We start from the raw sequence: 27517 nt of genomic DNA, 5'->3' as shown, positions 1-27517 counted from the left end.
TTCCAATCACTCTATCAGAGAAAAATCAGAGTTGTAGAAATAACTGGAAACTCAAGAGAGCCATGACATTATGTTCTTTACAAGTGTATGTAAACTTTTGACCACAACTGTATGTATATATATATATATATATATATATATATATATATATGTTATATTGGTATAATATATATACTCTTAAGGCCGGTTTATTGTTTGTCATTTATGCCTGACGAGTGTCGACAGTGGGAAATATGTTTTTTGTTACATATTCCTGAGGCTGATAATACTTTGCAAATAATCACATTTAACAAACAATATCTTTCTGCTTGTTCCACTTAAGTAGAAAGAGAGAAAGAAAAAAAGGGCTTGAAAGTATGAGATAACTCCAAAAGTGCATTCAATCTCGGACAAATGTGTCTGCAACGACCATCAGAAGTGTTTTTCACTCGCAACAGATATGCTCTCATTTCTTTCTATGCAGATGTCTGCACCAGCTCTGTGCAGGCGCACGTCTCAGCTTTGTCTCGTGTGCGTAACTGCCACTTGAAGCGTTATGTTAGGCTTCAAGTCTACTTTTTAGACAATACACGTATAATATTAGGTTGATGCCCAATGAAAAGACTTGAATAACTGTGTCTCTGGCAGTATCAAATGCAGATTAGCCGTGAACAGACACAGGGATGGGCGTACACACACACACACACACACACACACACACACACACACACACACACACACACGACTGATCTCATTATCTCCTGGAGGATATAATAAATGACTTAATGGACAACAAATAAAAATAGGTGAACAGAAAAGAAAGAATGGAAGAGGGGAGGGGATAGAATTACCAAGATTTTAAGAAAAAAGTCTACAACAATGATTAAGTTTTGCTTAAAAGACATACAGTAGCTGACACAGTTTAGTAATTTATCTTGAGTAAAACATTAAGCAGGTACTAGCTTATGGACAATAATCAAGAACAACAATGACAAGACAGCTGACTGGGACAACAGAATACATTTGTTGTCATTTAGGCACCTGTATTTCATGGTGCGTTATAGTGCCATTTTAATATATTCGCAAAGGGCTTTGTGTGTGGGGTCAATGAAACCTTCTTGTACTAAACTGCAGCTTGTTCTGGAAAAAAACAAAAAACAGGCCCATCCAACATGCACTGACGTCATTATTACTGATCTTGAACGTAGAGAACAATTGGAAACAATAAAGCCGGATTCCAACATGTCACCGATATGATCTTGATACATTATCACTGTACTTATTTATTAACAGGAAAAGAAGGTGGCATGTCTTTTTTTCCATTAATCAGAAACCAGACAGCTCTTAACAAATGGGGTTAAATCGACACCCACACACTGACACTACTATACATGCATTAATTATCTTATATTATCTTATGTTACAAGGAGCCACAGCATTATAGATTAATACATGACTGTAGACATCAAAGCGAGCACACACATGGAAGAAATATCCAAGACTATCACAGAGTGGTGAAGCAAACTAAGCCACCCACCATCCGCTGCTACACTCACAACTTCGCAGCACTAACTGAATCATTTAAAAACACAGCGCGCAAGCAACAGTGTTAGGCTGGCTGACAGAATCGGCTAAATGGAGAGGCACCGTGGAGAAAGACAACATTTAAAGAGGATTATAGGAGAGGTGCTTAAGCGACCAAGCTGGAGATACGGTACACATGCCTATTAATGAACAAACATTCTATATGGTAGTCATGGTTGGGAGCCTGCTGTGTGCTCATGAGCTGCATTGTACAGATAAGAGATTTAATAAATATTCTATAATTGTCCTCTAAATGTATTTGTGATTCTGCAGAGCAGATCTTCTTCTATTTAAACAGAAAGTAGGGTAAACTGAGAAAGTGGGAACCATGGTCTAGGAATGTGAACCCATCAGGTAAACTGATAGCAAAGCTTGTCTAGTCAATCGGTCAATAATGGCTGTGTGATTGTTTCTATGTGCATGTGTGTGGCGGAGGGTTTAAACACACTTGTGGGTATATTTTAGCATGTGATTGTGTCCTTGAACTCTTCATGATCCTTTAGACTGCACACTGTGATTACAAATCAAGCTATTCTCCCACGAACGCTTCGTCAAAGTCTCTGATTGCATCTTTTTATGCCTATACAGAAGCGATGTGTGTAAAAACCATCTTTTAAATTGACAAGCATCATATGTATAATTCATTGGGATCATGGTCCTATCGTGGTCCATCGAAAGGAGGGGATTTCGCCTTTTAATTCTTTGTTTTAAAGGAGGTATAGATAAATCATCTGAAGCTGTGTGTGCGTGTATGTATATGGACGCCTTTGTGCGTTATATATGAGAAGAGGTTGCCACGGACAACAGGCCAGGTGAAGAATGATCTGCCTTGACAAACACTGGTCGAGCCTGAAGGAAGGGACCACGGGATCTAATTACGAGTGCACACTCAAAGAGCGGTGAAACATCATCCACCTGTCCTCATTCTCACACAGTATGCTCACAGACTATCAACTGGACTGGACTTTAATTGCAGTAATGTTCTTGAGCTCTGTTTTAAAGGAGTTGTATATGTGCTAAAACAATGTAGCAGTTTTATATTCTAGGGGAGTAATAGATCAAGAAGGAGACGCCAAAGTGAACTGTTGGATAAAGGGTTGCAGCCTACTCGGCAATGTAAACAACTTTACTTAAACCTGCCATTGTGTGAAAAACTACTTGCACCGTGCACAGCATACAGTCAGAGCCTAATTGCTCATGACATGACGGTAAAAAGGCCAATTACTAACTTGACTTCCTGAGTTTGTTTGGATGCGCTGTTGACAGATACACCAGTTGCTTCTCTGTTGTATTTCTGAAACAATGGCTGATCAAGGAGCGTTTACTGCCCCCATAATTAAGGGACCTGTAGTATTAATCTGTGTCACAGAATTAACCAGGAGTGAAATCTTAAGGAGTTTTTTGTCCTATTCAGCACCTGTGGCAGGATGTTCAAAGAGCCTTCTTTCAATGCTTTATGAGAGGACCAGGAGAAGCACGAGTGTGTGTTTGACAGAGACAAAGTTAGTCGTGTTCTGGATACATGAGCATAGCAGCCTCGTTTGAAGTGTTAAACAGATCTGAATAATTCACGCCTCTCCAAATACAGGCGGAACTTTTAAACAATCACTTACGATGAACTGGGTCGGGAACGACGATCTAGAAACTACACACACTTACTGTACACATTATGAGGTAACACCGGGTTGGAGTTTTACTTTGAACTTTTGATTGTTCTTCATTGGCTGGTTAGTTGATGCAAACAAGAAAATGGGCTTTCTGATGCAATGAGAAAGCTGGCAGTGACTCCACTGGATCAACAGTAGGAGCTCAGAGTGACTTACCTGCTCATGTCCTCCTGAATATACAGTGAGAGCAGCTGCTTGGGGATGCTAAAGGACAACGTGCACTCCTCCATTTGTTCTCGCACAAGCATCCACTTGCTGTCCACTGTTTGAAATCTGTACACCTTGCATATTGGGTTCTTGAACACTGAGGGAGAGAGGGAGACAAAGGGAAGGAAGAAAGGTATATTGAACCATCTGACACAGCAGAAAATACAACACATTCTCATCAAAGATAATTTTAACTTTTGAAATTCTAAGATCTAAACCAACTTTGACAGCTGGAACCCTTAAGGAAGGTACAGACAGAAACTCTTCAAGAGTCACATGATGTATGATGCACAAATTCAATTCAATAATCAATAACTGTGTCTGCTGAAGATAAGGTGTTTATCATCTTCCAAGGCCCTTTTTCTTTCTCTCTTTCTACTTCAGTGGCAGCACAGCAGACTAGAATACTGACTGAAATAGTGAGACCTTGTCCTGTGCATCGTTTTTCTGCCATTTCCATTTTAATTGCTTGTTTATTGTACAACGGTCGGTCAGAGAGACTTGACTCACTTTGGAACTCTTCTTGCTAACCCCACCACCCATTAAAACCTATTCAGATTCAGCACCATCTTCTTCATTTTTGCAGAGAGTGGCTAATAGCATCAATCGAAGCCTGGAAAACGAAAAAACAGCTCTAATGCTCTTATCTGCATGCTGGCAGCAAAGGGCAAGAAAGCTGTGCCTTGAACAGTGTTTACCACTCCTTTCCGTTTCCAGAGCTGCAGTCATAAAGGAAGTCACTCAATGAGTCGGAGCTGAAGCACCCGGGGTAAAACTTCTACAATCTTGCTGTAGGCAGTCAAACATTCATGGCACCAGTAAAATGTTTTCACTGGAACTCATTCATGAGCAGAAGCCACACTTCTGCTCATGTTGACAGCACAGAGAACGCTCGCCCTACCGAACCCTTCACACTGAACTGTACCCTGATCTGACCCCACATTTTCCTCTTTCCAAAGTCATCTGTCCAATTGACCGAGTCATTACTCCTGGTGGTGCTATGACATTTGTCTTTGAGTGTTTAATTTCAGTGATGCACTCCAATGCAGATTGTTTCAAGAATGTGAACAACAGTGAGAGTTCTTATGTTGTAAGAGGATTTTAATATACGAAGCAATGTCAAGAAGTGTGCTTACTGGCTGGTTTTAACAACTACCTCAATTGTGTTTCAAAAACGCTGGTTAATTTTGGGCAAACATTTCAACGCAAACGGCAAAACCGGCTTGTGGAAAGTATTCTAATGATATAATATATCTCATTCTGAAATGTGCCATTCTGCATAGTGAGTACTTTAATTCTCAGATCAGAAGTATATTTTGATGCTAACACTTTTGTACTTTTAATTAAAATTTTAAATGCAGAACTTTTACTCGTGCTCAAGTAAATCATTTAATCATAAACACATGGTATAAGTGGTGAGGATGACACGGCAAAAAAAGTCACACCCTCAAAGCAAGGTGAACGAAACAGGGCCTGTGTTTCAAGACAGGTCTGGGGGGGGTGCCGACATGGCTGCTGATTTCGGCAACCCCCCAGAGGTCAGTCCGCCTTGGTTGACAGTCGCGCCAGGAGCCCCACGGGGAGAGAAGGCGGACCACTGCCCCGGGAAGCTGCAAAGCTGAAGCCGCGAGCCACTTTCATGCAGGGACCTTTCCAAGACCAACTAGAGCCGGTTGCTGCGCCCAGCGAGGGCCAGCCAGACCACCCGTTGAGAAGTGTGAAAATATTTTTGGTTCATTATGAAACTGTGGCAGAAAAAAATGGTGGGCCTATGGTCAGTCGCCACAGTCTAGGTTATTAATAGGAAACACTAAATTTTCCCACAATATTTATAAAGGTGGAAACTATGCAGTTGATGAGTTTAAATTAGACAAACTAATAGCAACATACAGTAACCAAGATGAGCACAGTATAATTTAAGCACCATATAATAGCATAACAGAGAACATCTTAAGACACTTCTTCACCATAGGTGTTTCTATCACTGTTTTGCACATATATTTGTTTACTGTTAAATACATGTTAAGCATCAAAATATCTATATAATGTTTGAAGATACATTGTTAAAAAGGCTAATTTGTTTTTGTTTGTTACATCATAATACGCAAACAACATTGTGTGGATACACTATAAACCCAGGTACATACAGACAATCAGAGCTTCTCCGAAGGACAATAACTGTTCGCCAAATGCTGTAGAGAGGCTTATTATTATTTTTCTGCGCTGCTGAAGTTGATGTTAAAATTAATGATGATTAAGGTTAAGCCTGGAATCACCCCAGAAAGGATTCATAACTGCAACTAAATTAAATGGGATACTGAGACATTGTTGGCATGGGGATTAGAGAAAGTGAAATTGATCACAAAAATAAATGGGGAGCAAGGGCCACATGGAGAGAAGGGGTTTGAAGGCATGACCTTAATCGGAAGAGCGACAGTTGCTGACTTCCACCTCCGCCAGAGAAGCAGATTAACCCCTGAACTCCTCCTTGCCATCACACTAATCTGACCACCAATCAGGTGCTTCTGTTTTTTCTTTCCGACACCTCTTAAGAAAATTACTTCCTGAGACATGCTGTGTGTGGGCTCCCCGCTCTCCCTGCTCTCTGCATGCACATTTTGAAAGGTAATAAAAGTGGAAGACGAAATTGCATTACTCAATCTGGCGGGGTCTGCAGGGAGGGTATTGCTTTGACGGGCTGCAGATGTGCAGCTCCAAACATGGCTTCAGTTCACTAACTAATCTCCGTAGAAACAGTAAATGACAATGACACCATGACAACAGGCGTGGGGCGGCTGGGAAGCTTAAGGAAGTAGTGGGAATTTGCATAAAAGAGAAAATTGATGTGTTGAACAAACGAATGCATGGGGTGAAACGTGTGAAAAGTGTCCTCTGAAGAAGAGCTGTGAAGTTTCAACACAGTAGGACTCGTGACCTTTTTAAGTCTACCCCTTTTCTGTCTACATGTCTTTCATTTCCTCTCAACAATTCTCTCTTTAGCTACTAGTGAGAGATAGCTTTATTTCTTAATCTCACATAGCTAGCATGGCATCCTTAGCTTGTCTTCAGTTAGTCCACAAAGAACCAAGAGGGTTTACCTCGGGGTCTCCTTTTTAAAAATAATAATACAAATACAAATTCTTTAATCAAATACGATATCACAGAGATCTTGGTAATGGAAAAAGTCACCTTGATACAGATCAACATTAAAGGACGTTTTAATAAAGTGAGATGCTAATTAGCACTATGCTATATTTCAATAACATCTAGGTGAATGATTTCAAGCCTTCCTTTGAGGCCATGACAGAGAATGCTTTTTTGCCATTTGTCTCCTTTAAAAATAACTTCTTTTATTTCAAGTGCACAAAGAAAAAAAAGGAATAGAAAGAAAAGAAAATGAGAGACCACATGTTTCTTTCTTTTCCTTTCTTTGATTGCCACATCATTCAGCAATAAGTGAAGTTACAAGTGTTCAAGTTGTAAATCATACCTGGACCCGTCTGTGGGTTATTTTCCCGGTCGATGCAGGCATGGGACGCAGACTCACAAACCAAGGGACACTGGAAAGGAAAAGAACAGAAGGAGAGAAACAGAAAATATTTATATCATAATAATATTTTTCTCTTGACTAGGAGGGCTTTAATCATGACTATTACTTATGAGGTACAATGGAGACCAAACCCATTTAACTGAAATAAAACATGAAACTTAAAACCTGCACAAATTAGTACATAATAACTACATATGATGCATGGATGGTTTCATGTATGACATTTTTGGGCTGTTGTTTGCATCAATTCCATAATGCCAATTCATTTCAATGAAACAATCTGTGCTATATGTACATTACAAACACTACATTTAAAGATTAAACCCATGGTGCCACACAGAGACAACAGCTGCTGTTGCACTGCTCCCTTTTTAGTTCAAATTCTCAAGTATGTTGCACTTCTGCAATCAGCGATGTTCCAGCAGGTGACAGCTGAAGGAAAACACACTGCTGTGATTTCACTAAATGGGTTGCCGGTTGAGAATTTATTACCTCCATCCACATTTCAGTTTTTATCAACTCACCTTATCTTATCTTTAAAGTGGTTCTTTCAGAAGAACAATTATGAGATAAAGCAAAAAATCCCCCCTCAGAAATCCTTCCTCATACTACATAAATATACTGAACATGTATACATATATATATATATATATATATATATATATATATATATATATATATATATATATATATATATATATATATATATATATATATACTGTAATGTCTTATTCTAGTTTTAGGGAATTTCAAACAAGGGCAGTTTTCCAAACCTAAGCAAAGTTTAAAAATATGTATCCAATGAACCACAATTGGTTGCTTGCAAAGTCCCCTCTCTTTAGTAACTGTTGCTATGCCTGTCAAGCTTTCACATCTGCCACATGGCACATGCAGTTTAAGATGATAACAGTGACGGAATTTAAACAATGGGTCCTTGATTTCAGAAAGAGGTAGATAAAAGCAGCTTCTCAATTCTGGCCGACAACTCATGCTGGCAGATTATCAGCTACAGCTGGGTAGCCAATAAAGCGAACATCAGCTCCATTAGTTTCTGGTTGACTTTTTAATGGGAATCTTGTAAAAGAGATCTTGAACGTGCATTAAACAGCTACATACATGTTGCGCTAAAAGACCGAGGCTACATCTTCATGTCACAGGGAAAAAAATCAGCATCCTCAAAAGTTGATGATCCATGTAGAAACTAGAAATTACCGCCTCAAAATGTCTCCGCCCACCGATCATGTTGCAGTTTACATCCATGTCCGTCCAAAATGTAATTACTTCATTATTTTATCCTATTAGACATTTGTGTGTAATTGTCATAATTAGTATATGAATTCTTGAATAATGGCAAAAAAATGTGTTTTGTGAGATCACAGTGCTTTGAATTCTAATCAGTTCATCCTTGAGTCCAAGTGGACATTTGAGCCAAATTTGTAAGCTAGTTAGCCAGACATGCTAACGATTACACCTTATGCTAGAGCAGGTAAACACTGTTCAACCACTCCTTACACAAATTATTGTTGCTTTTTTAATTTAGGATATTTTTGGTGCTATTAACTATAAAACCGTCGTTAATTGAACAAATAGTGTAAAACTATACCCTTCCATCTTTTCACTCTGCTACACATACAATTCAAATGTGTCCATCTTATAACCATAGACTGTATATAAGAAGTGGAAGTAGTCATCATGACGTCACCCATTGGTTTATGGACTGCCATTTTGAAGCCATGTTGTTTTTTTTCGCAACCAATGAACGGCAGTTGCCATATTTGGAATGCGGAGGAGTGATGTAGAGATGCCGTATTAGGCTCTGGCAGCGGCAGCCCGCACTAAAACACAGTCCGCTTTATGGTCTATTTGACTTTAAATGGGACCATCATTTACTAAAAGCACATCATGCTATATTGAAGAAGACTTGAAACTAGTGATTGAGACCATAAATTCATGTTTACAATGTTTACTGAGGTAATAAATCAAGTGAGAAGTAGTCTCATTTTCTCATAGATTTTCCATACAATCGGACTTATTTTTGCAAACGGTGGAGTCGCCCCCTAGAGATAGAGCTTTTAAGACACACCCGCACTGGCTTCACTCGGCAGAAGCGGTGGTTAACGCCTGGTAACAACGCAACCTCTGCTAGGACTCTGATAATGAAAACCTTGAATGCCTCTTGATGCATTAAGTCTGGGACTCCTCATCAAAGCAATAGTGACAACTAAACATTTTTTTTGGCTTGCTGTCTGTCAGCTCTGCCCTGTCTGATGAACCATTTAACACAGCCAGACAGCCCAACCTGTCCCCAGAAAAGGACTTTAATGACTGCTAGGAACAATCCATCACCTCTCCTAGCTTAGAAACTGACCCTGAATAAAATAGACACCCAACCCAACACCCGGTGTCCGTTGACAAATACAGACAGAAACAATCTGGACATTTCAGTAAGCATACAAGTAAGGTCTCAGATAATGAAAAGTATTAACAATGAGCCACAGCTGCGAAAAGGAGTCCCATTGTAATTGTAGGCAGCTTGTGTTCAACGGCTCTTTGATGACTAAAATATGTAAAGAGATCAGATGAAAGGTGACTGGAGTCTCTTTCTTGTTTCAGCTGATTTTGAGGGGTCAGCGGGATATTCATGAGTGGCAGCACTCAAGCAATGACAGGGAATGATCAAACAAGAGCCTCCAACCCCAACACACAAACACACACACACACACACACACACACACACAAACAGTAAATTCAGGCAGCAAGACATGCACACAACTAAGGTAATTGAACAAGAACTTCCACACAAATGAGTCTTGAGTCTCAAGTGAGCCCTCCCTAATGTTTGTCATATCCCTTCCCTCTTTCCTCCCCTCATCGTCTACAAGTAACAACACACAAGGGGAAATGTGCTGTGACAACACACACACACACGCACACACACACACGCGCACTAGGCAACACATTCATCAAGGCGACGTGGGCAGATTGTCAGTGACACTCTAGAGCCTAGCAGGGAACCTCCCTGCACCAGCAACAGGGGTTGGCAGAACCGAAAGCCAGTCAGCCATGTAGAAGCCCTTGGTCAATTATATAAGACAGTGATTCACACACACACACACACACACACACACACACACACACACACACACACACACACACACACACACACACACACACACAAAACAACAAATCATAAGCAGGCAAGGACTATAAGTATCCGTGCTGCCTTGCAGAGCTGTGCTGTGGTGAGAGAAAATCTTATCAGAAAAATTACTTCTTAATACCTGACTCTGGCTCTATAGAAAACATACTCACTTGACAAATGTTTTAACAAATCTGGCTACATTAGGAATGTAAAGAAAATAAAGTGAAATCAGAGTACATACAACTTCATTTCTGGTGTAGTGGCACCCCATTCGGATGACACAATCTTCGGTTTTCTGTCAAACTCTGAAGGAGAATACTCTTTCTTCCGCTTTGTCTCCCCTGATTATGTAAGTCACTTCAGAGCAGAGTTAATCGGTATGTATTCTATGAGATTAGACTGGAGATGGGGGTGGTGACGGCAAAAAAGCCACATTCAGGAAGCATCTGCCACTTGGTCAGATGAAAGAAAGCTGCAGGACTGGCTACACAATCCCACACAAACAGGGTGTGAGTGTCAGGATGCTAATTTGATCAGGCTCTTTTTAATCTATTCTATATATGACAGAAAGAAAAAACAAAAGGAGTCACAGACACAGACATTACACGCACACACACATCCTCTAAATCCCCATTAGGGTTTACTGAAGTATATTTAATCTCATTGGAGGACTTGAGCAGTGCCAGTCTAATCCTAGCATTAGCGCTAGGCCTCTGGAGCATGGAGACTCCTGCTTTGTGTCTTCACCCTGCTATTTTACCTTGTGTGATGGTATCTCGGTGGTGATGTGGTCTACGTCAACCTCTTCCATCTCTCCCATTTTCAGACGACTCACCACCACTGTTCCTGCTGCGCACACGCCATCAGATGACCTAGAGGGAGAAAGGAAGAGCGAAAAAGATTTACATTGCGTTAGCCTCGTCATTTAATCTGCTGAGCAAAACGTCTGTTCTGTGAAATGATGTTTTCCTCTACCCCTCCATGGGCCTGAATAATATGCATCTCCATGTTGGGCCCCCAAACTCACCAAACCTAATGAGCTTATTTTGAGCCTCTAACAGGTTGTGAAGTTATAAAGCTGGAATCAGGACATGGATGCTTGTACTGCGGCGATTTCGTTTTCTGAAAGATTTCGCAGAGGAGTATATGCAAGCTGAATAAAGCCGATCCTGCTCCAGCTGTACGCTGAAAGGGGGGGAAGGAAGGAATATACTAACTGTTCAAATGGCCGTCTAATAACCCAGGCTGTGTGCCCTGACAGACACAGAATTGATACTAGAGTTTTCATATCAGGGAGCTCGACCAATAACGTTCCCAATCATGGAGCCATAATTACGGAGCTGATAGAAAATCTATAGTATTGACAGCAAGACAGATGCTTTCAAATGAAGAAAAATGGTCCCTGGGCATCGCACAAGCAACTCTGATCACCTTAGTAGACCCATCTCTAATGTGCTCAGTTCCACTCCAGCTGGAAGTGAATTGCACAATGAATTATGTGCCAGCCAGTGGTCTGGAGAGGGAAAGAATGACACACCCCTGACTGAGGAAGAGAAAACACAAGGAGGGTGATGGAAGCAGAAAGGATGCTTTCAAGGCCGATCCATCTTGGTCGGACACGAGGGAGAAAATATAATCGCACCCAGGGGAAAAGAGGAAAAAGAAGAAGAGATGCTGAGCTGAGAGGCAGGGAGGAATGTGAGGGAATACAAGAAAGGAGGATTGGATTTCCAAGGAGGGAGAACGGGGGACAAGTGTCTCTGCAGTGGGACTCTGGGAGCTTCAGTTAGCGCTTAATGTCTTACAGGAGTCCCCGAGCAGAGGAAATAACATTGCTTGGTTTATAAATCTAATCATTGTCCCTTGCCAGACACCTGTCTCAGTGTTTACTCCTCTGCTCATCTTTCTGTTTCCCCTTATTCCTCATCATCTCTCTCCCCCCCCCTCTGTTTGTCTGTGCAACAGAGGACTCAAGCACGGTAAAAGAAAGTCACCCTGACTTTGAACAAACAGTTTGTACTGACAGTGGCCCGCACATAATCGAGGAAATGGAGATTAACATGCATCCCATTCAGTGATAGTCATCCCAATGCAAACCTTTGGGGTTAAAGTGGCCCTCTACTCTTTAGATTGCTCTGCTTCAATCCACTAATGAAACGCTTCATTTAAACAGACAGAGGGGACTTTGTTAGAATTGCTTTACGATAATTGATCTATGCCTTTGAGAGATATATTGTTATTCTTTTGATATGAGGCCAAACTTAAACTCAGCAGCTGTTCAAGTAAATCTTTTTACATTATTGTCTGTGAGGAAAAGTACTCTTCAGCAGCTCATTCTAGCGATGAGAATGCCGCATTGCTGGTTTATTTATTAAATTCAAGCAAGGAAAAGGGCAGAGACGTTAACTTCCTGACAGAATGACTGATCTGAAGTGACACAAACTTTCTTATTTTGCAAACTACAGTCTTTTAGTATGCATACTAACTGACCCTGAATTAACTTTACAGGTTCTGTCGAGAGCTGTGGACGAAAAAGAAGCCTGTCTAAACCTACCCTCTCCCTCCCACTGCCCCTCCTCCTCCAACCATCTCTTTCCGTCTGTTAGAGTTGGCAGGGAAACAAATCTGCAGACTGTACTTTGCCTGCAAGTGATTGCTTTTTTATTATTATTTTATTTTTTTATAAATCTAATTGGCCCAGGATCTCTTTTATGACAGTTAATCAGACAGCCTTGTTAAAGTGACACAATTAATGTGCTTAAAATGGCTGCTAAGAATTTGGCACAATTAAAGAAATATAATTAACTATATCAGTTATAAGCTACATTTAACAGTTATTATATTTTAAAGGCCTTGCTTGCAATTTACAAACACATTTTCCAATGTAAGAAGATGCAGTGTACTTTGTTTTAAATAAGTAATCTGTGCCCTGCCGGTCTAAGAGGTCTTAAGAGGCTCCTGATGTATGAGCCTTATGCTTTAAGTGCTTTTACACGGTACCATACAGCAACTGCTCAAACAAGAGTCAATAAATCATTTGCATAAAATACTAGTCCCCTATTGTGTGACAAATCTTACATTTACTTCTTCTCAGGAATAAAAACATCGTTTTTTTTATAGATACATTTAGAGAAAATGAATAGTACGTTGGGATCACCCCAAACCTGATATGGTTCAGTTCGAACATTTCAACGTTCAATGAGTTGTGAATTTATCTCGAACCAATTTTTTCCTTGGAATGAAAATACACTGGCTATTCAAAATATAACAACAAACACATAAGTGAGGTGTAACTCAGCCTTTAATGAGGGGTTTGTCAATTAATTTAACTGTCTATATAACAGTTTGCATTACAGTTCTGTCTAGCAATCTGTTATTCATTTAAAGGAGAAACAGATATCCATAAGGCCCTTCAGGAAAATGTCTGCTAACTTTGGCTTAAAATTGACCGAAGGGATTATGTTGAATTTTAGATTTACAAGTTCTATTCACACCTAAACCACTACACTTAAAAAGGAAATCATCAGTTGAACTGGACATAAGTGTGTATTGCTATGTAACAGAAACCTGAGGACCATTGTTTGCGGTTTTCCATTGTATCACAATTACCATTATTAGCCTTTTCCCATGCTACTTTAAATAGAAGACAGAAACAGATGGTGATGGTTGTTATTTGTGATTTTCTTTTTTGCTTGGAGAATTGAGCAGTTAAGTTGTAAGATGCGACTTAGATGATATAGATGGAAATAGATGATATTCAGGAGATTTATGTGTCCCTGTAAATACAAGCTGATCTTTGTTTTTGCACAACTTGTTTTTGCTCAGAACAGAGCACACCTTGGGAAGTTGACTAGAGGAATAGACTACCTAGAAGAGTAAAAGTGACCAAGCAAATGCCCTCTTTCCGCTGCCTTGTGAACCTAAAGAAGGTAATACGCACACATTGATGCCAAAGGAAGGACAAGTGTAATACATTTTCAGAGGTGTGAATTTAACAGCCTGTGGGTGGGAAAAGTTCATCAAAAAACTTCAAAGCAGCAAATATTGCTGTGGCCGTCAGGCAGTTTTCTCTGTAGGAAGCCTCACAGAGGGAAACACCTGACAGCCACAAAACAGTGTTGGCTTTTCTCCTCACAAGGGCTTTTTTCTTCAACTGTAGGAAACTAAAAATATACAACAGAACCGGAATAAAACTATTTTGCTTTTTGCACTGGATTTTGCCCACAGATGATTAGCTTTATGAGTCCTTAAAACTGTACTTTGTCTGTAGAATGGGAGTGGTCAGAGAAAACTAAGTGCCAGGATCTTACACATGAACACTGCAGCCTTGAAGTGTAGCAGTGGAAGTGTAGATGGGAATCTTGACCTAAATAAAGCTGGACGGGAGGGCTAAATATAGCGCTGGCTAGTTTTCAATGAGGACAGATGTTAAAACATGCGACTGTAATAATGGGAAATGCCAGCTTTACAAGTGATAGTGACAATCCTTAATCTTATATTGGGGATGAATGACTCAGAACGAGGAGTGACTCAGCAGTACTTGCACATTTTGCAACTGAAGGACTGACTCAATCAATAAGACTTCACAGGCCTTGTTTGTATAGAGTTGGCCAGAATCACCAGGGAAGCCTAAACTGAGCACACACTCTCTGGCTTGTCTGGACCACTTGAAGTATATTCCCAAAGAAAATGCCTGGGTATATATATATATATATATATATATATATATATATATATATATATATATATATGAGTATAAAAATTCTACAAATTTTTTGTAAAAAGATGTTGGGTATGGAAATGAAGTATATTTTATTGGCAGTGGCATGCTCAGAGGCATGTTATGCATGAAAGGTTAAGCAAGGATCACATTTTTAAGCAAAAACTAGATCTGGATTTATCCAGAATACACCATTGTGATCAATCTCTACAACATGCAAATTTATGCAATGTAAAAAAACATTTTGTCTGCTGCAATACATCTGTAATACTCAGAATAGGAGCTATGTCAGGCCAGGATGCATACTTGCAGAAGATTTGTGAGTTTTAACGCATCCTATTTGTTCCAGTCCCATCACACACACTTCTGTATCCTTGCATGACGAGAAGTGTCTTCACACTACATTTACTTTTATGTTAGTGCTTAACCAGTGTCAGAAACAGTCTGGGATAAGCTGTTTTCACAGAAGAAGCAAGGTGGAAAAACTATGCAGAAACGATGCTATTTTTTTTTTTAACCAATCACATCAATCCAGGCTGGGGCTCAAAACTATATGGTTGATGACTGCTGTGTGCAGTGTTTATGGATTTCATAGAATTTCAGGACAGTCAGACAGGGGAGATGATGAGAAAGCCGTTGATGTAGGAAAAGAACAAAGAAAACTCAATGAGAAACTCCCATGTGCTACATTAATATACCAGCTACTATGGCAGAGTGATCTTCACAAATATGAATATAAATGGATATTGTACCATACACATGAAGAAACATATTGCATGACTCCATTACAACTGTGAGCAGAAGCTACTGCATGTCAAATCGTTACGTTCAAGAATAATAAAACATATCAACGATTGACCATGTCTTGTTTAGTCTTCAGCCCATTATTGTCACGGACCATGGGAAAAAGTTAAACTAAAAAAGATAAACATGTAATGTAGTGTCGGGATGTGGTTAGAAATAGGTCAAGAAACATCACCTCCACCGCCTGTTGTGTTTACCAGCGGCCTATAGGGACCTATCAAAACTCGAGCTTAAGAAAAGATGAGCTTCATTTCATGCTGAGGAGCATGGCTACAATATTAGCACCAAGGGACTGCTTGTGCAATGCCGACCGGCGCTAATGAGACTGGAAAGGTGGTGCTCATTCAAAGTATTGAGCTGCATTGGTTGGCCCTCTTGCAGGCATCTTAGCAACTAATATCATGAAGGTCATTTAAGTTTAACAAGAATGTATCCGTAGAATTGTGTTCACCACTGAGATCCATATTCCTGTAATCTCCTCGAAGCAATTCAGTGCAGAGACTTGGATTCTTGTATGTCATTTCTAACTTTACTAGAATATTGGGGTTCTATCTACACTAATCTTACTTTTAATGTATCATATATTAACATGTGCTTTGTTGCAACTCCTCAACAATTAGTTCATATTTTTATTTCATATCATCTCTAGGATATCAGTATTATATAATAAAATATATAACACCTGTCAGGTGTCTGTAACTGGTGCTACTGCGAATATTTGCACAGACACAGTAGAATTGACACTCATATGTCGGAACAAAATCAAGAACACATGGTATTTGCCATTACCGCCGTGAACATCCCTTGCTTTCTGCCAAATTATTGAAAATTGGATTAAGGCCAGATGTGCTGTATGAACAGGATAAGGGCGAGCAGTAAGTATTAATCACAAGAGGAAATGTAATTTCAGTCTCTTAATTCCTCACCTCACCCTTCAAATACAGACACATTATCCTTTGTCTGCCTCCAATACTCTGAGCTACATAATTATAATAATTTATAAAGCAACTTTCTAAACACCAGTGCAGAAGGCACATAAAACACAAAAAGAATAATATGAACTAAATGCCAAAAACAAAACACATAAAAACATAGAGTTAAAAAAACAAAAATGTCATAAAACAAATAGTGGGTTTTTAATTAAAGACAAAAGCTACATCATCTTTACGTAAGAATCTTGCTTTTGGCCCAACAAGGAATGACACATTCAAAGATCTCAGGGTGCCGGAGGGGTCACTGTGCATTATCTGATAGATAACTTGGGCTTTGAAGTTCATCAATAAAATCTTGAAATCAATTCTGAAAGCAACAGGCAGACAGTGTAAGGTAGCCATGCTTCCTTAGACCGAGTAAAAATCCTAGCAGCAGAGTTTTGGATGAGTTGGAAGCGGGAGAGGGATTTTATGCAGATGCCAGAGAGCAAGGAGTCACAGTAGACTAACCTACTAGTTATGAAGGTTTCCAGATACTTAATAGACAGAAATATTCTTGTCTTTGAGATATTTCTGAAATGATGAAAGCAGGACTGACCCATTGATTTACATGTTTGTCTATGAGGTTTTGATTGAAAATTTCCCCAAGATAAAAAATACAGTTATTATTACTGTAGCACATTTCAATGTAACGTTTTTATCGTCTATGTGTTTACAGTATAGTGTCACAGTAAAAACGAGAAGGGCCAAAAGGTCTTCTCGCTGTCAACTCTATCGCATCCAGTTTATACGACTCTGACGATGAAGATGGCCGGCAATCTGTCAGTGTGAAGACATTGAAAAGCTAAATGCAGACCAATAACAATTGAATGAGCGTGGGTGGAGATGACGTTTGAGCGGGAAAGGGCTGGTGGTGCAGTGACACAGAGCGTTCTGTATGATGACCTTCATCACCACTCACTCAATGAATACTACACCATCAACACTTATGGGGTCGGGGGTCAGACTAAGCTTGCAAGCTGCATTGCAAAACATGGGGAAAAAAACAAAAATTCGTGCAGAGAAAATCACAGTCTGTTTGAAGAGTAATGAGTCAGAAACAGAAAGAGAGTATGCCGCCACAGAGAGTCACTGGGGCTCCATAATTATTTTTCAGCAAACTGTAAAAGAGCCGACAAAAAAAAGAGTCTCCTTTCATCTTTGTCAAACTGGAGGTTTTGTTCTGTAATTGCTCTTGAATAAGACAACAGCATCTAGACCGCCACGGCCATCTGGCAAGCATACGCTTACTGGAGGATTGTAGGTATATAGGATATTAGTGTTTAAATAAATTGTGTGTTCAATTTTGTTTTTGTTTTTCACAGTTAAAGATAGTAAAGCTTGCCTTGATGAGGAAATATTAAAGGAATAATTCAACATTTTTGGGAAATACTCTTATTTGCTTTTTTGGTGAGCGTTTAGCCAAGTTCACGCTACAGGACTTTCAAAGTCGTCAGATGACTGAACTGATCGCACTGCACAACTTGCTGTTTTGGAATTGAGAGTCTTGAAGTCATTGTGGTTTTCACACTACATGACTGACCGCCGACTACGTTTTGTAACTAATCACACGAAAAGTGAGAGTAAATTACGTAATGTTATGCGCAAGACAGGATTTGTTTATTCTAACTACGGTGGTTAGCATAAAGACTGGAAATAGGGAAACAGCTAGTCCGGCTCTGTCCAAAGGCAAGAAAATCCACGTACCAGCGCCTCTAAGTATCGCCAGCTGCTGGCAATGGTTTCATATTTAGCAGAAAGACATGAGATGTGGCATGTGATTGTTATGTGACTGTTTCCTGGAAAGCTGCAAAAGGACTGTCAGGATGATCTATGATCAGGATCCTTGGGGACCCAAAAGAACCAAGCCACGAGGAATACCTCAGTGGAGGAAGCACTAACAAGCCTTTGCCTGTGTTCCCATACGACTCTCATCTGGGGATTGAAGGGGATGCTGCATGCAAACAACACCATGTGCATGAATCTGTGTGTTAGAGAGGAAGAAACAGTGTGTGTGAACTACAGCAAAGCAGATGGAAAGTGAGAGCTAATGTTGCTAGTGGCTTGTGCTTGTGCTTGTGATTGCTTGTGTGGTGCCTCGCGCCCTGAGAGCAGCACTGCAGTATAAAGGCTGATGATGATTGTGCCATTGATTTCTTGGCTCTACAACTTTGGTAAAAGCCTTAAACAAATGTCAGAACAGCAAATCAGTCCAAAACTTTACCAAGCGTTCTTAAATGCACTTAAATTTGACAAAATACAGAGAAATAACATTCTCAGACAAAACAATCATAACTTAAGATCCACTTTTTGGGGGAAAATTCAACCATATCACTTGATTTTCATTCTCACTCCTAATCACTTAAAATGAAAAACTATTTCCAAGGTTAAGAATGAGATTTCATGTTCTACTTTTAAGCTAACAGGAACTAGAAACCAAGAAAGGCCATGGATGAGATCATTACACCAAGAAAACTGAGAAAAACTCCATCTGTGTTTCAATTGAAAGTTCTGGAAAAAGCTTGTGAGTGAAGCTTGTGAGTGAACCTTGAGTTGCGATTGTTTGTCAAACTATTATTTCCCAGTTCAAGAAAGACTTTTCCAGCAGCAAGCAAACAGAAAAATGATACAGTGTGCCATAAGTGAGAGAATTGTTTTATCCAGGCTTCAGTGAAGAGAAAAAGCTCAGCTGGTGTTCTTATCCCTCATCTATATCTCTGTCTGCAGAGTTTACCCATGACCAGTTATTTCAATGTTGTCTTTTCTCAGTTTTTTGGCCTTTCTTGCGCAAATTACAGTATTATCGAACAATGTAATTGTTCCACCATATGTTATATTTCTGTTTTGGGGCAGGCACATATGTTAATACATGTTCTTGCAGGATTTGGGGAGTTGCTTAGCGACGCAACACCAATTTACTAGTCTACCACCTCCCTCCTGTGTATTGCTTCTTTTAGGCCATCAAGAACAAAAAGTCTGTGTGTTGGTAGAAATTAGTCTGTATTCATTTTTCTAAGTCTGTTGGTGAAAAAAAAAAGAAGAGAATGTGTAGAATAAGAGGAAGAGACTGCAGGACTGTAGAAACACACAGTTCACAACACAGAATCTTAGAGAGTAAGTTTGACTGTTTTTCTATAGTAACATAACATGGAAGTTGTCAATAGATGTGCCGAGGACAGGTTAATATCTACTACCTCAAAACAAGTAATCGAGTCAATATCACCATAAGGTGCCTTTGAGACTTCCCCATTTCCAAAAAAACCCCTGAGATTTTCCATTGAACTTCATATTCATTGTATTAAGTAAATGTTATGCTGTTAGAAATGCATGTTGGTCAAGCTCCAACACTTTTTATAAATTAACTGCAAGCAGATAATGTACATGCAAACAGCAAAATATGTCCACCCTGTCATGGACAAATTCAAAGTAGAGTAAATACATTGTAATTACGTAGTGATTATAAAATGTACATTTTCAGAAAGCTATTTAGTCCCTTTCTCAACAATATATTTTAGTTAATGGGAAAAGTATTTGGATAATAATGAAATTATGGCAAACTATTTGTTTCTCTATAAAATCTGCGAGAGTTGCACTTTCTTTTCTAAATAAAATCTAACAACAAAGATATCTGGTCAAACTTTCAAACAATCTTATTTGGCCCTCATTTGTTTATAAAGGAATCACACAAAGGGTTTTGCTAACTTGTGAAAATAATTAGTTTATTTTCATAAAACATGAAAATTACAGGGTGGACAATGACACGACAGGGTGGACCTTGGGCATGACAGGGTGGACACGTTGTGAAATGTCATTGAATGGCCTAATAAATGCAATAGATCTAAAGGAAATTATGTAAAAAAAAATGTCAGAGGTCCTTTTCCCATGTAGGGGGAAATTACCAGTTTAATAGACTGGTTTTGATCCACTCTACCTGCATGCGGCCACTGAATAAAGATGCACAAAATTAACCATTAATCTAGTGTTAAACTCTACATCATTCTGCACAGTAAAATTCAAACTGTAGAACAAGAAGAAAGTGGAGAACGGTTGATATAAAAAAAACAGCATGTTACAGAGAGATCACTTAGACGCCTCTCCAAACGGTCTCTCCCTTTCTGCAGAGACATGGCTCAATTCTGCAGTTGCTGTTCCACATACTTCCAAGCAGACGCTTCAATCTGTACAGAGCGCTTGTTCAGAGCCTGTGGTTCTGGTATTAGGCAAAGTATCTTCCAGTCATGGTACCAACAGATGTCCTCCCGGAGACTTGGCCAATGGAACTTGTTAATGCCATTGCGATGCATACACTTAACTTTCACACTGTGCCCTTCTGCATCCACGATGACACCTGGGTATGCTTCATTGTCGTAATTAACGACGCACCACTCTCCAATGTGCTTTACCTCAATCATTTCTGGTCTCCAAGGGTTATCTGGTGTCTTTCCACATGTTGGGGGCTCATCAGATGAAACAGGAACATCAGCTAGAGTGACCTCTTGAAGGTTAAAGCAGGGGCAGTCCAAAACACCTTCCTCCCTTTTACACAGACATGAAATGTCTCGGTATTTCATCTGGCCGGGTGTCAGACTGATAGCTTGGTGGATTCTCATAGTGCCTTTTACGGCAGCTATTGCAGGTACCTCAGTCTTTGATTCAATATCTCTCTCTGGGATGAAGAACAGCTCGACAGATGTGTCCAGACTTTTCAGCTTGTCATACAAGCTCTGAGCATCAGGGATGTCTCCTCCATGGGCCACAATCCGGTCTGCTGACCTCTTGAGGGCCCCACCCACACCGTCTGGTGCCCCCTTCCCATGACTAGCCTCAAAGAAATTCCACGTTATTTCTTTGAAGCCATACTTGTAGGGTTCCGTTGAGAGGTAGAAGAAATTTCCCTTTTGTCGATACTGCGTTGCAGGCCCGTCGCTGAAAAAATGAAGTATGCTGACTTGAGGGTGTCGCTCTCTCACTACCTTCAGAACTGGATCAAGGTGGGCCCAGATGGCCACAGGGTCGTGTCTTCTGGAGGGTGATATGGAGCAGAAGGTGTGCGGCGCTTGTTCACCAGCGGTGTAGAGCACTCCAGTGTGCAGACTGGCCTGCTGGTGTGAGCCTCCAAAATGCACAGATTGTATTTCTTTGCTGTACTTGCATGAGTAATTTTCGCTAAAATCTATATGCAAGATAGACTCGTTGTGCGTCAGGCTCCTCCTGAGCTCCTTGTAGGCATCAAACTGCCATTTAATGTTGAAGACATGGCTCCTAAAATGGAGAAGCCTCTCCTGGAAATCTGCGTTAAGGTCATGCTCCGTTGTTGTTATCTTCCTTTTCACTGTGATTGTTGACACCTTCTCATCCTTCGTGATCTTCTCTGTCATCCACTGCGATAAACAAATGTTCTCTTCCCCAGGAGTTTTCAGCATCGGGTGACAAGTTAGGAGGCATTCACTGCACTCACCGTAAGCACAGACCTTGGCTTTCGGGTCACACATGGTTGCTTCAGACATTTCCTCAATGTTTTTTGAGGACAGCAACCCTTGGCTCTGCAAGGCATTGGCCATGAATTGCAAGTTCTCATGTTTTTTGCAGAGACATGTGTCACGGTCAGAGGAAGAGGGGGTTACCACCCAAAAGGGTCTGAGACGGCAAAAGGAGGTGTATGACACATGGCCAATGTGCTCAGAGAGAAACCTCCTATGCAAGTTCTTCATTGTATCAGTAAGCAACCTCTTCTGCATCTTTTTCTTCAGCCGTGTGACTGTTTGTTTGCGGCCAGTCGTCATTCGACTAACATCATCTCGAAGAAAAAACGATGTAACGTTCTTCTTAATCTCATTTCGACTGACGCACCTCCTCCCACAGTAGGTAAGATCCACAGGATACTTTGCTCTCTTTTTAGAGCAGCCAAAAGCAGTCTGGGCATGCTTTTGGAGCTTGTACTTCTTCAGAATGTTTCCACAGACCACTTTTGCTATCAACTGCTTCTCTCTGTTTGTTTTTGCATTTTCATATTTTCTTCTAATATCTTCAATCATGGATGTATGGAAAAGAAGAGCTCTTTTGATGGGTGAATTCACTTTTAGACGTCCCAACAGAGCATTGACTTTTGCACGTGGTGATTTGGACGCACTTTCTTTCTTGGCCCTATGGAACCTCTTCTTATATTTCTCAGTTTTAGTTTTCTCTTTTGCGAGCTGTGCCTCCATATAATATCTGATTTTTCAGTTTCCTCTTCGAACTTCTTCGAATGCTTTCCCCTTGGCGCCGTTGCCTGAAACACAAAATACTTGTAAGGATTTTTAGTAAGATTTTAGCGAGTTAGTTATCAATACGTCATTTTATGGGGACATAAACAGTTGATAATTGTCCTTCAAATAAATCTAAACTTTCTAATAAGTCTTATTAGCTAATCTTCCAATAATCTAACCTGGAGGGCCCTGGCTCAGGCTGATTTTCAGGATTTTCAGGAGCTGCAGGGGAGTTGGGTGGTGTCTCTGACTGTAGCAAAGCACTGGCCCTGTTTCTGGCTCTGGCTTGACTCTTTGCCTCTCTCCATTTCTTTCTTTTTGCCCTCTTCTCTCTCTCACTGAGCTCATTGACACCCTTCTTCTTTCCAGTCTCTCTGTCTTTATTCCATTTGTCCCTCTCTCTCTCAAGGTACTTTCTTCTTCTGTCCGGGTCAGCATCACAACGTTCCCGATATCTCCTTGCTATCTCAGCTCCTTTTGAGCTCATTCCTTGAAAAAGACAATTCAAAATGTTCCCTTACACACTAATTGGCGGTCCAGGTTAACTAGGCTTGCCTTATCAAACTAGGGTTGCTGATACCGATATCGCCAAAAAAGTCCATATTGTCCACTCCTACTATGTATAGCATGTACTGTTATAAAATGTGTGTAATAACTGTTGTAATATGTGTAACATTATCAGCTTGTGGCATAAACTACGCACATGTCCTTCCTGTCACGAACCATGTCCACCCTGTCATGGAAGGCTTGATGATAGGGTGGACAATGACAGGGTGGACATTTTTGGCTAATGTTAGCATTTAATGAGCACATGGTGGACCTTCAGTTAGCAACATGATTCAATTAGCAAGGTGACTGTGTACTGTTTAACAAATATCTTTCGAATTTCTGAAAGGTTTTTATATTAATTGATATTTCACTACGACAGAGTGGACATGTTAAGCTTGACAACATCCAACTACACACATAATATGATGAAAATTACGAAATATAAGTGTAAATACTTACTCTGCAACTAGCCACTGTTTCAGCCTCCAATGAAGAAAGACAAAATGGTGGTAGTAATGTAACTGAAAACATCAGAGGGTTTCTTAAAGGGGCAATTACCCCATAATGACAGGGTGGACAGCAATTTCAGGGACACATGCAAAATGTTCAATATGATTATGAAAATAGAATATACATGATCAAAATGACTCGTTTTATCAAATAACTTGTTTTGGACAATAAAACCATATACATTTTTGGGGGATTTAGTATCATTTAACCACTTATTACGCAAACTGTAGTTAGCAGAGCTATGTGTGGGACATGCCAAAATCACGTACATCCAATGAAAAAAAACTGTATAAAATGAAGGAAACACATTTCAAGAGACTTATCATTGTACTGATATGTGTGTAAATGTTTGGCCATTTATAATAAGACCTCAGAGTTTCATTATTCTGCTACATTTTCATGATGACTGAGTGATTCTGATGAGGACACCAAAGGCACTTTATAGTGATATTGACCCAATCAGCTGCTGCAGCTGTGTGTGGGTGTCTCAATGAATACAATTGTATGAAAAAATGTGTGCGTGCTGAATAGCTGACAATTTCAACTATTTGTAAAGAGCTTCACAGGTGGGAAATATACTTGCATAGAAAATACCATATCACTTCACAACTATATAAATGCTGAAAGAGTTTGCTGTGCCGAATACAGTTCATACAAAACACTGACCAGCAAGTATGGACTAGCAAAACAATCTGAAGTAAGCATCTCTGTATGTACAGATTGTCCACACTACTTGGAGAGAAACCCTGAAGAAGGTGGTGCTCAAGGCCATGACATCAAAATAGATTATCCTCTGTACAGTGGCCATTTTAAGACGTTGCATGCTCAGCTTGTCGAGCTCAGCCATATGTTCATCGATTTATCTGTACGTTGTCCCTGCATGTACTTAGGCTCAACTACAGGATCTATGTTAATGAGCTGAATGGAAATGACCAAAATTCAAACATTGACATATTGTATCCTGGACTCTTTTTCTCTTTCATTTTAAATAGCGAAAAGGTCGCTAGCATTTTCCAGTTTGAGATCAACTAGTCTCAGGCTAAGCCTCCCTAAAGGCCAAAACACAAGGCTAGGTGCGCAAGTTTACGCGCCACCCAGCGTCCCTTATTACCATAATACTATTTCCTACCATGCTGCCCCTGAAAAAATGTCCACACATCATTTTAAGCTAATGCAGAGGGGGAGTCTTTGACTGTAGTTAAAAAAAAGTAATAACACAGTGTAAAAATACTCCACTGCAGAGTGACGCTTCTTTTTGGTGCGAGGAAGAGAGAACTTGAAGCGCATCAAATGACACGCTGTGTTTTCAGCTTAAGGGAGTCACTTTAAAAACACAATAAGAAAGGTCAGCCCTAACTCTGCAATGGAAACTAGCGTTTCAAAATCAGGTTATGGCAGGCAGCACAGAGCTCTCTTCGGTGAGCTGTGTTGATACAAGCTATGGGTATAGACAAGGCAAGTAGTTAGCATGCTGCTCCCTCTCAGGGTGTTGAAAACACACAGCGATACTGTTCTGCATCGTTAATATGCGTCTTCCTAAATAAAATAACTTCAACAACATGGAGCAGTTTAGGAATTTTAACTTCATGTAAATAGTGGATTGTATGTACACTGTAATAATAATAATATAACCTCTGTGCTTTCTCCTTTCCTGGACACAAAAAGAGAAATGGAAAGAAGCCAAAACTTTAGTGAGGATGTAATTTAATCTTTATTACTGTTGAATTGTTATCTCTTTCCTTCTCTCCGGCTTTCTCGAGAGTAACAAAAAATAAAACCCATGGCACATAAGTAAGACACAATACCTTGGTGCAGTATACTGGGCTATGGCAACACAATACAAAGACACAGTCAGCCTTCATTACAAAAACATGAAGGCATTTTAAAGGAGGATTTGGCCACACCACTACCAGCCCCTGTGGTGTGTGTGTTTTGTGTTGTGTGTTTTTATGCATGTCAATGTCCGAAGCAACAAACTTATGCACACATCCTAACTTCTTTGGCTCACACACACTGAGAGAACAGAACCTGAGTGACCATTTATGTAAATGCAGGTGAACAAAATAATAGGAATGCACCCGAGCGGCATATCCCTGCAGTGCAGCTCAACTCATAGTTTACTCTAAACAGTGTCAACATTATGAGTCAACATTGGCTTCTTGTTATGGTAGTGGGGGATACATGTCACAGTGGATATGCAGCCTGCATGATTGGACAAACACAAGTCCAATAGAAGAGAGTTATTCTTGTTTGTTGAGATGCTTGAAACAGCAATGAGCTGGTGACTCTAGAGATTTTCCAAGGTCAGTGGAATCAGACACCAAAACAAATACCGCAACAAAATCAGAATGAACCTTCTCTTAGTGGCTACACTGGTCTTTGAACCTACTTCAACTTTGATATAATTTTGCACATATAGAGGTATGGAATAAATGTGCTAAAAATGAATAAATTTTTAGCACATTTATAACTGTTATAACTGTTTCTTTTTTTAAATGTTCAATATAATATAAGTACTTATAATTTACACAAATGTCTGATTAGGTCAGGTCTCCGGACTGTGTGGGACTGTCCAGACTGACATCGATTTCCCTCTTCTTTTAGCTTTGCTGACGTGGGACAAATTACACCTTGACCTTTCAGTGACATCACACAAAACAAAATGTAACAATGTTGTTGTGAAAACAAGCCAAAACTGTCCTCAAAGCTGGCTTGTGCAGCAAAGCTTACTACTACTACTACTACTACTACTACTACAACACCACTAGATGAGAGCTTGTGTGTATGTACAAGTGTATAGTTTGTCAAAATGTTGGTATTTTGATTTCTGATTTTTATCTGATAAAATGTGTGCAACATGGGATTTTATATTAACATAAAGCTTTACAATAAATACCCCCTAAATATTTCGGTTTAGATGGAAATATAGAAGCAGCACGTTGTTGTACAATACACCCTACAAGGAATAAAAACATTGAATATTTAAAGCCATTACATGCCAACAAATGGCCACTGCATTGCATTATTGAGGATGATATTAAATAGCAAACCAGACAGGATATTATGCTTGACCTCACCTTCTCCGGTGCACATATTTGAAATGGAAGAAAAGGAAAGATTGCATTGCTCTCTGCTACATCGTCCCAGCTGGGTGCTTGAATGATGGCACACGACAATTTAATCTCAGAGCAAAAAGAGAGGATGGCATAGGAAAGAAAAAAAAGAAACCTGTAAGACATGATTTTATACACCTAGGCTCTTCCCCCCTCTATTTGTCCTCATTATCATCCTCTCATCACTTAGACAAGGACTTGGCATGAGCTGTGCCCCTAGCATGCCTGAGCACCACGTCGGGAAAGATTTATTAAATCTCTCTCCCCCATCTTTGGCTTCTAACACATCTCATTTTCCCATCCTTTCGACCTATATGTGTTATGTTGCAAAGAGAGCTATAGGAAGCACCCAATGAATGATTGGCCCAGACTAATAGATCTTACCTTGTTTAAAATGGACATTGACATTAGGTTAACAGCTCTATACTATGCTTGGGGTTTATTGGAATTGAAATTAGTCATGGCAGGTAATT

At 39.9% G+C, this 27517-nt stretch overlaps 1 protein-coding gene across 5 annotated transcripts in view; it reads right to left on the bottom strand.

Moving 5' to 3' along the window:
• Positions 1–27517, bottom strand: part of inpp4b (inositol polyphosphate-4-phosphatase type II B) — a 135526-nt gene that overhangs the window by 50467 nt on the left and 57542 nt on the right. For all 5 annotated transcript variants that reach the window (XM_068727807.1, XM_068727808.1, XM_068727811.1 and 2 more), the window contains 3 exons: positions 10890–11001; positions 6928–6997; positions 3387–3534 (listed from right to left, as the gene is read on the bottom strand). In XM_068727807.1, the coding sequence (XP_068583908.1) occupies positions 3387–3534; positions 6928–6997; positions 10890–11001 (330 nt within the window). The remainder of the gene's footprint in view (positions 1–3386; positions 3535–6927; positions 6998–10889; positions 11002–27517) is intronic.

The sequence above is a fragment of the Cebidichthys violaceus genome, unplaced genomic scaffold (assembly GCF_023349555.1).
Source record: "Cebidichthys violaceus isolate CVI_PGR_0920_01 unplaced genomic scaffold, fCebVio1.0.p SCAF_4, whole genome shotgun sequence".
Taxonomy (NCBI): Eukaryota; Metazoa; Chordata; class Actinopteri; order Perciformes; family Stichaeidae; genus Cebidichthys; species Cebidichthys violaceus.
The sequence above is the reverse complement of the archived record's forward strand: the minus strand, read 5'-3'. Positions and strand labels throughout refer to the sequence as shown.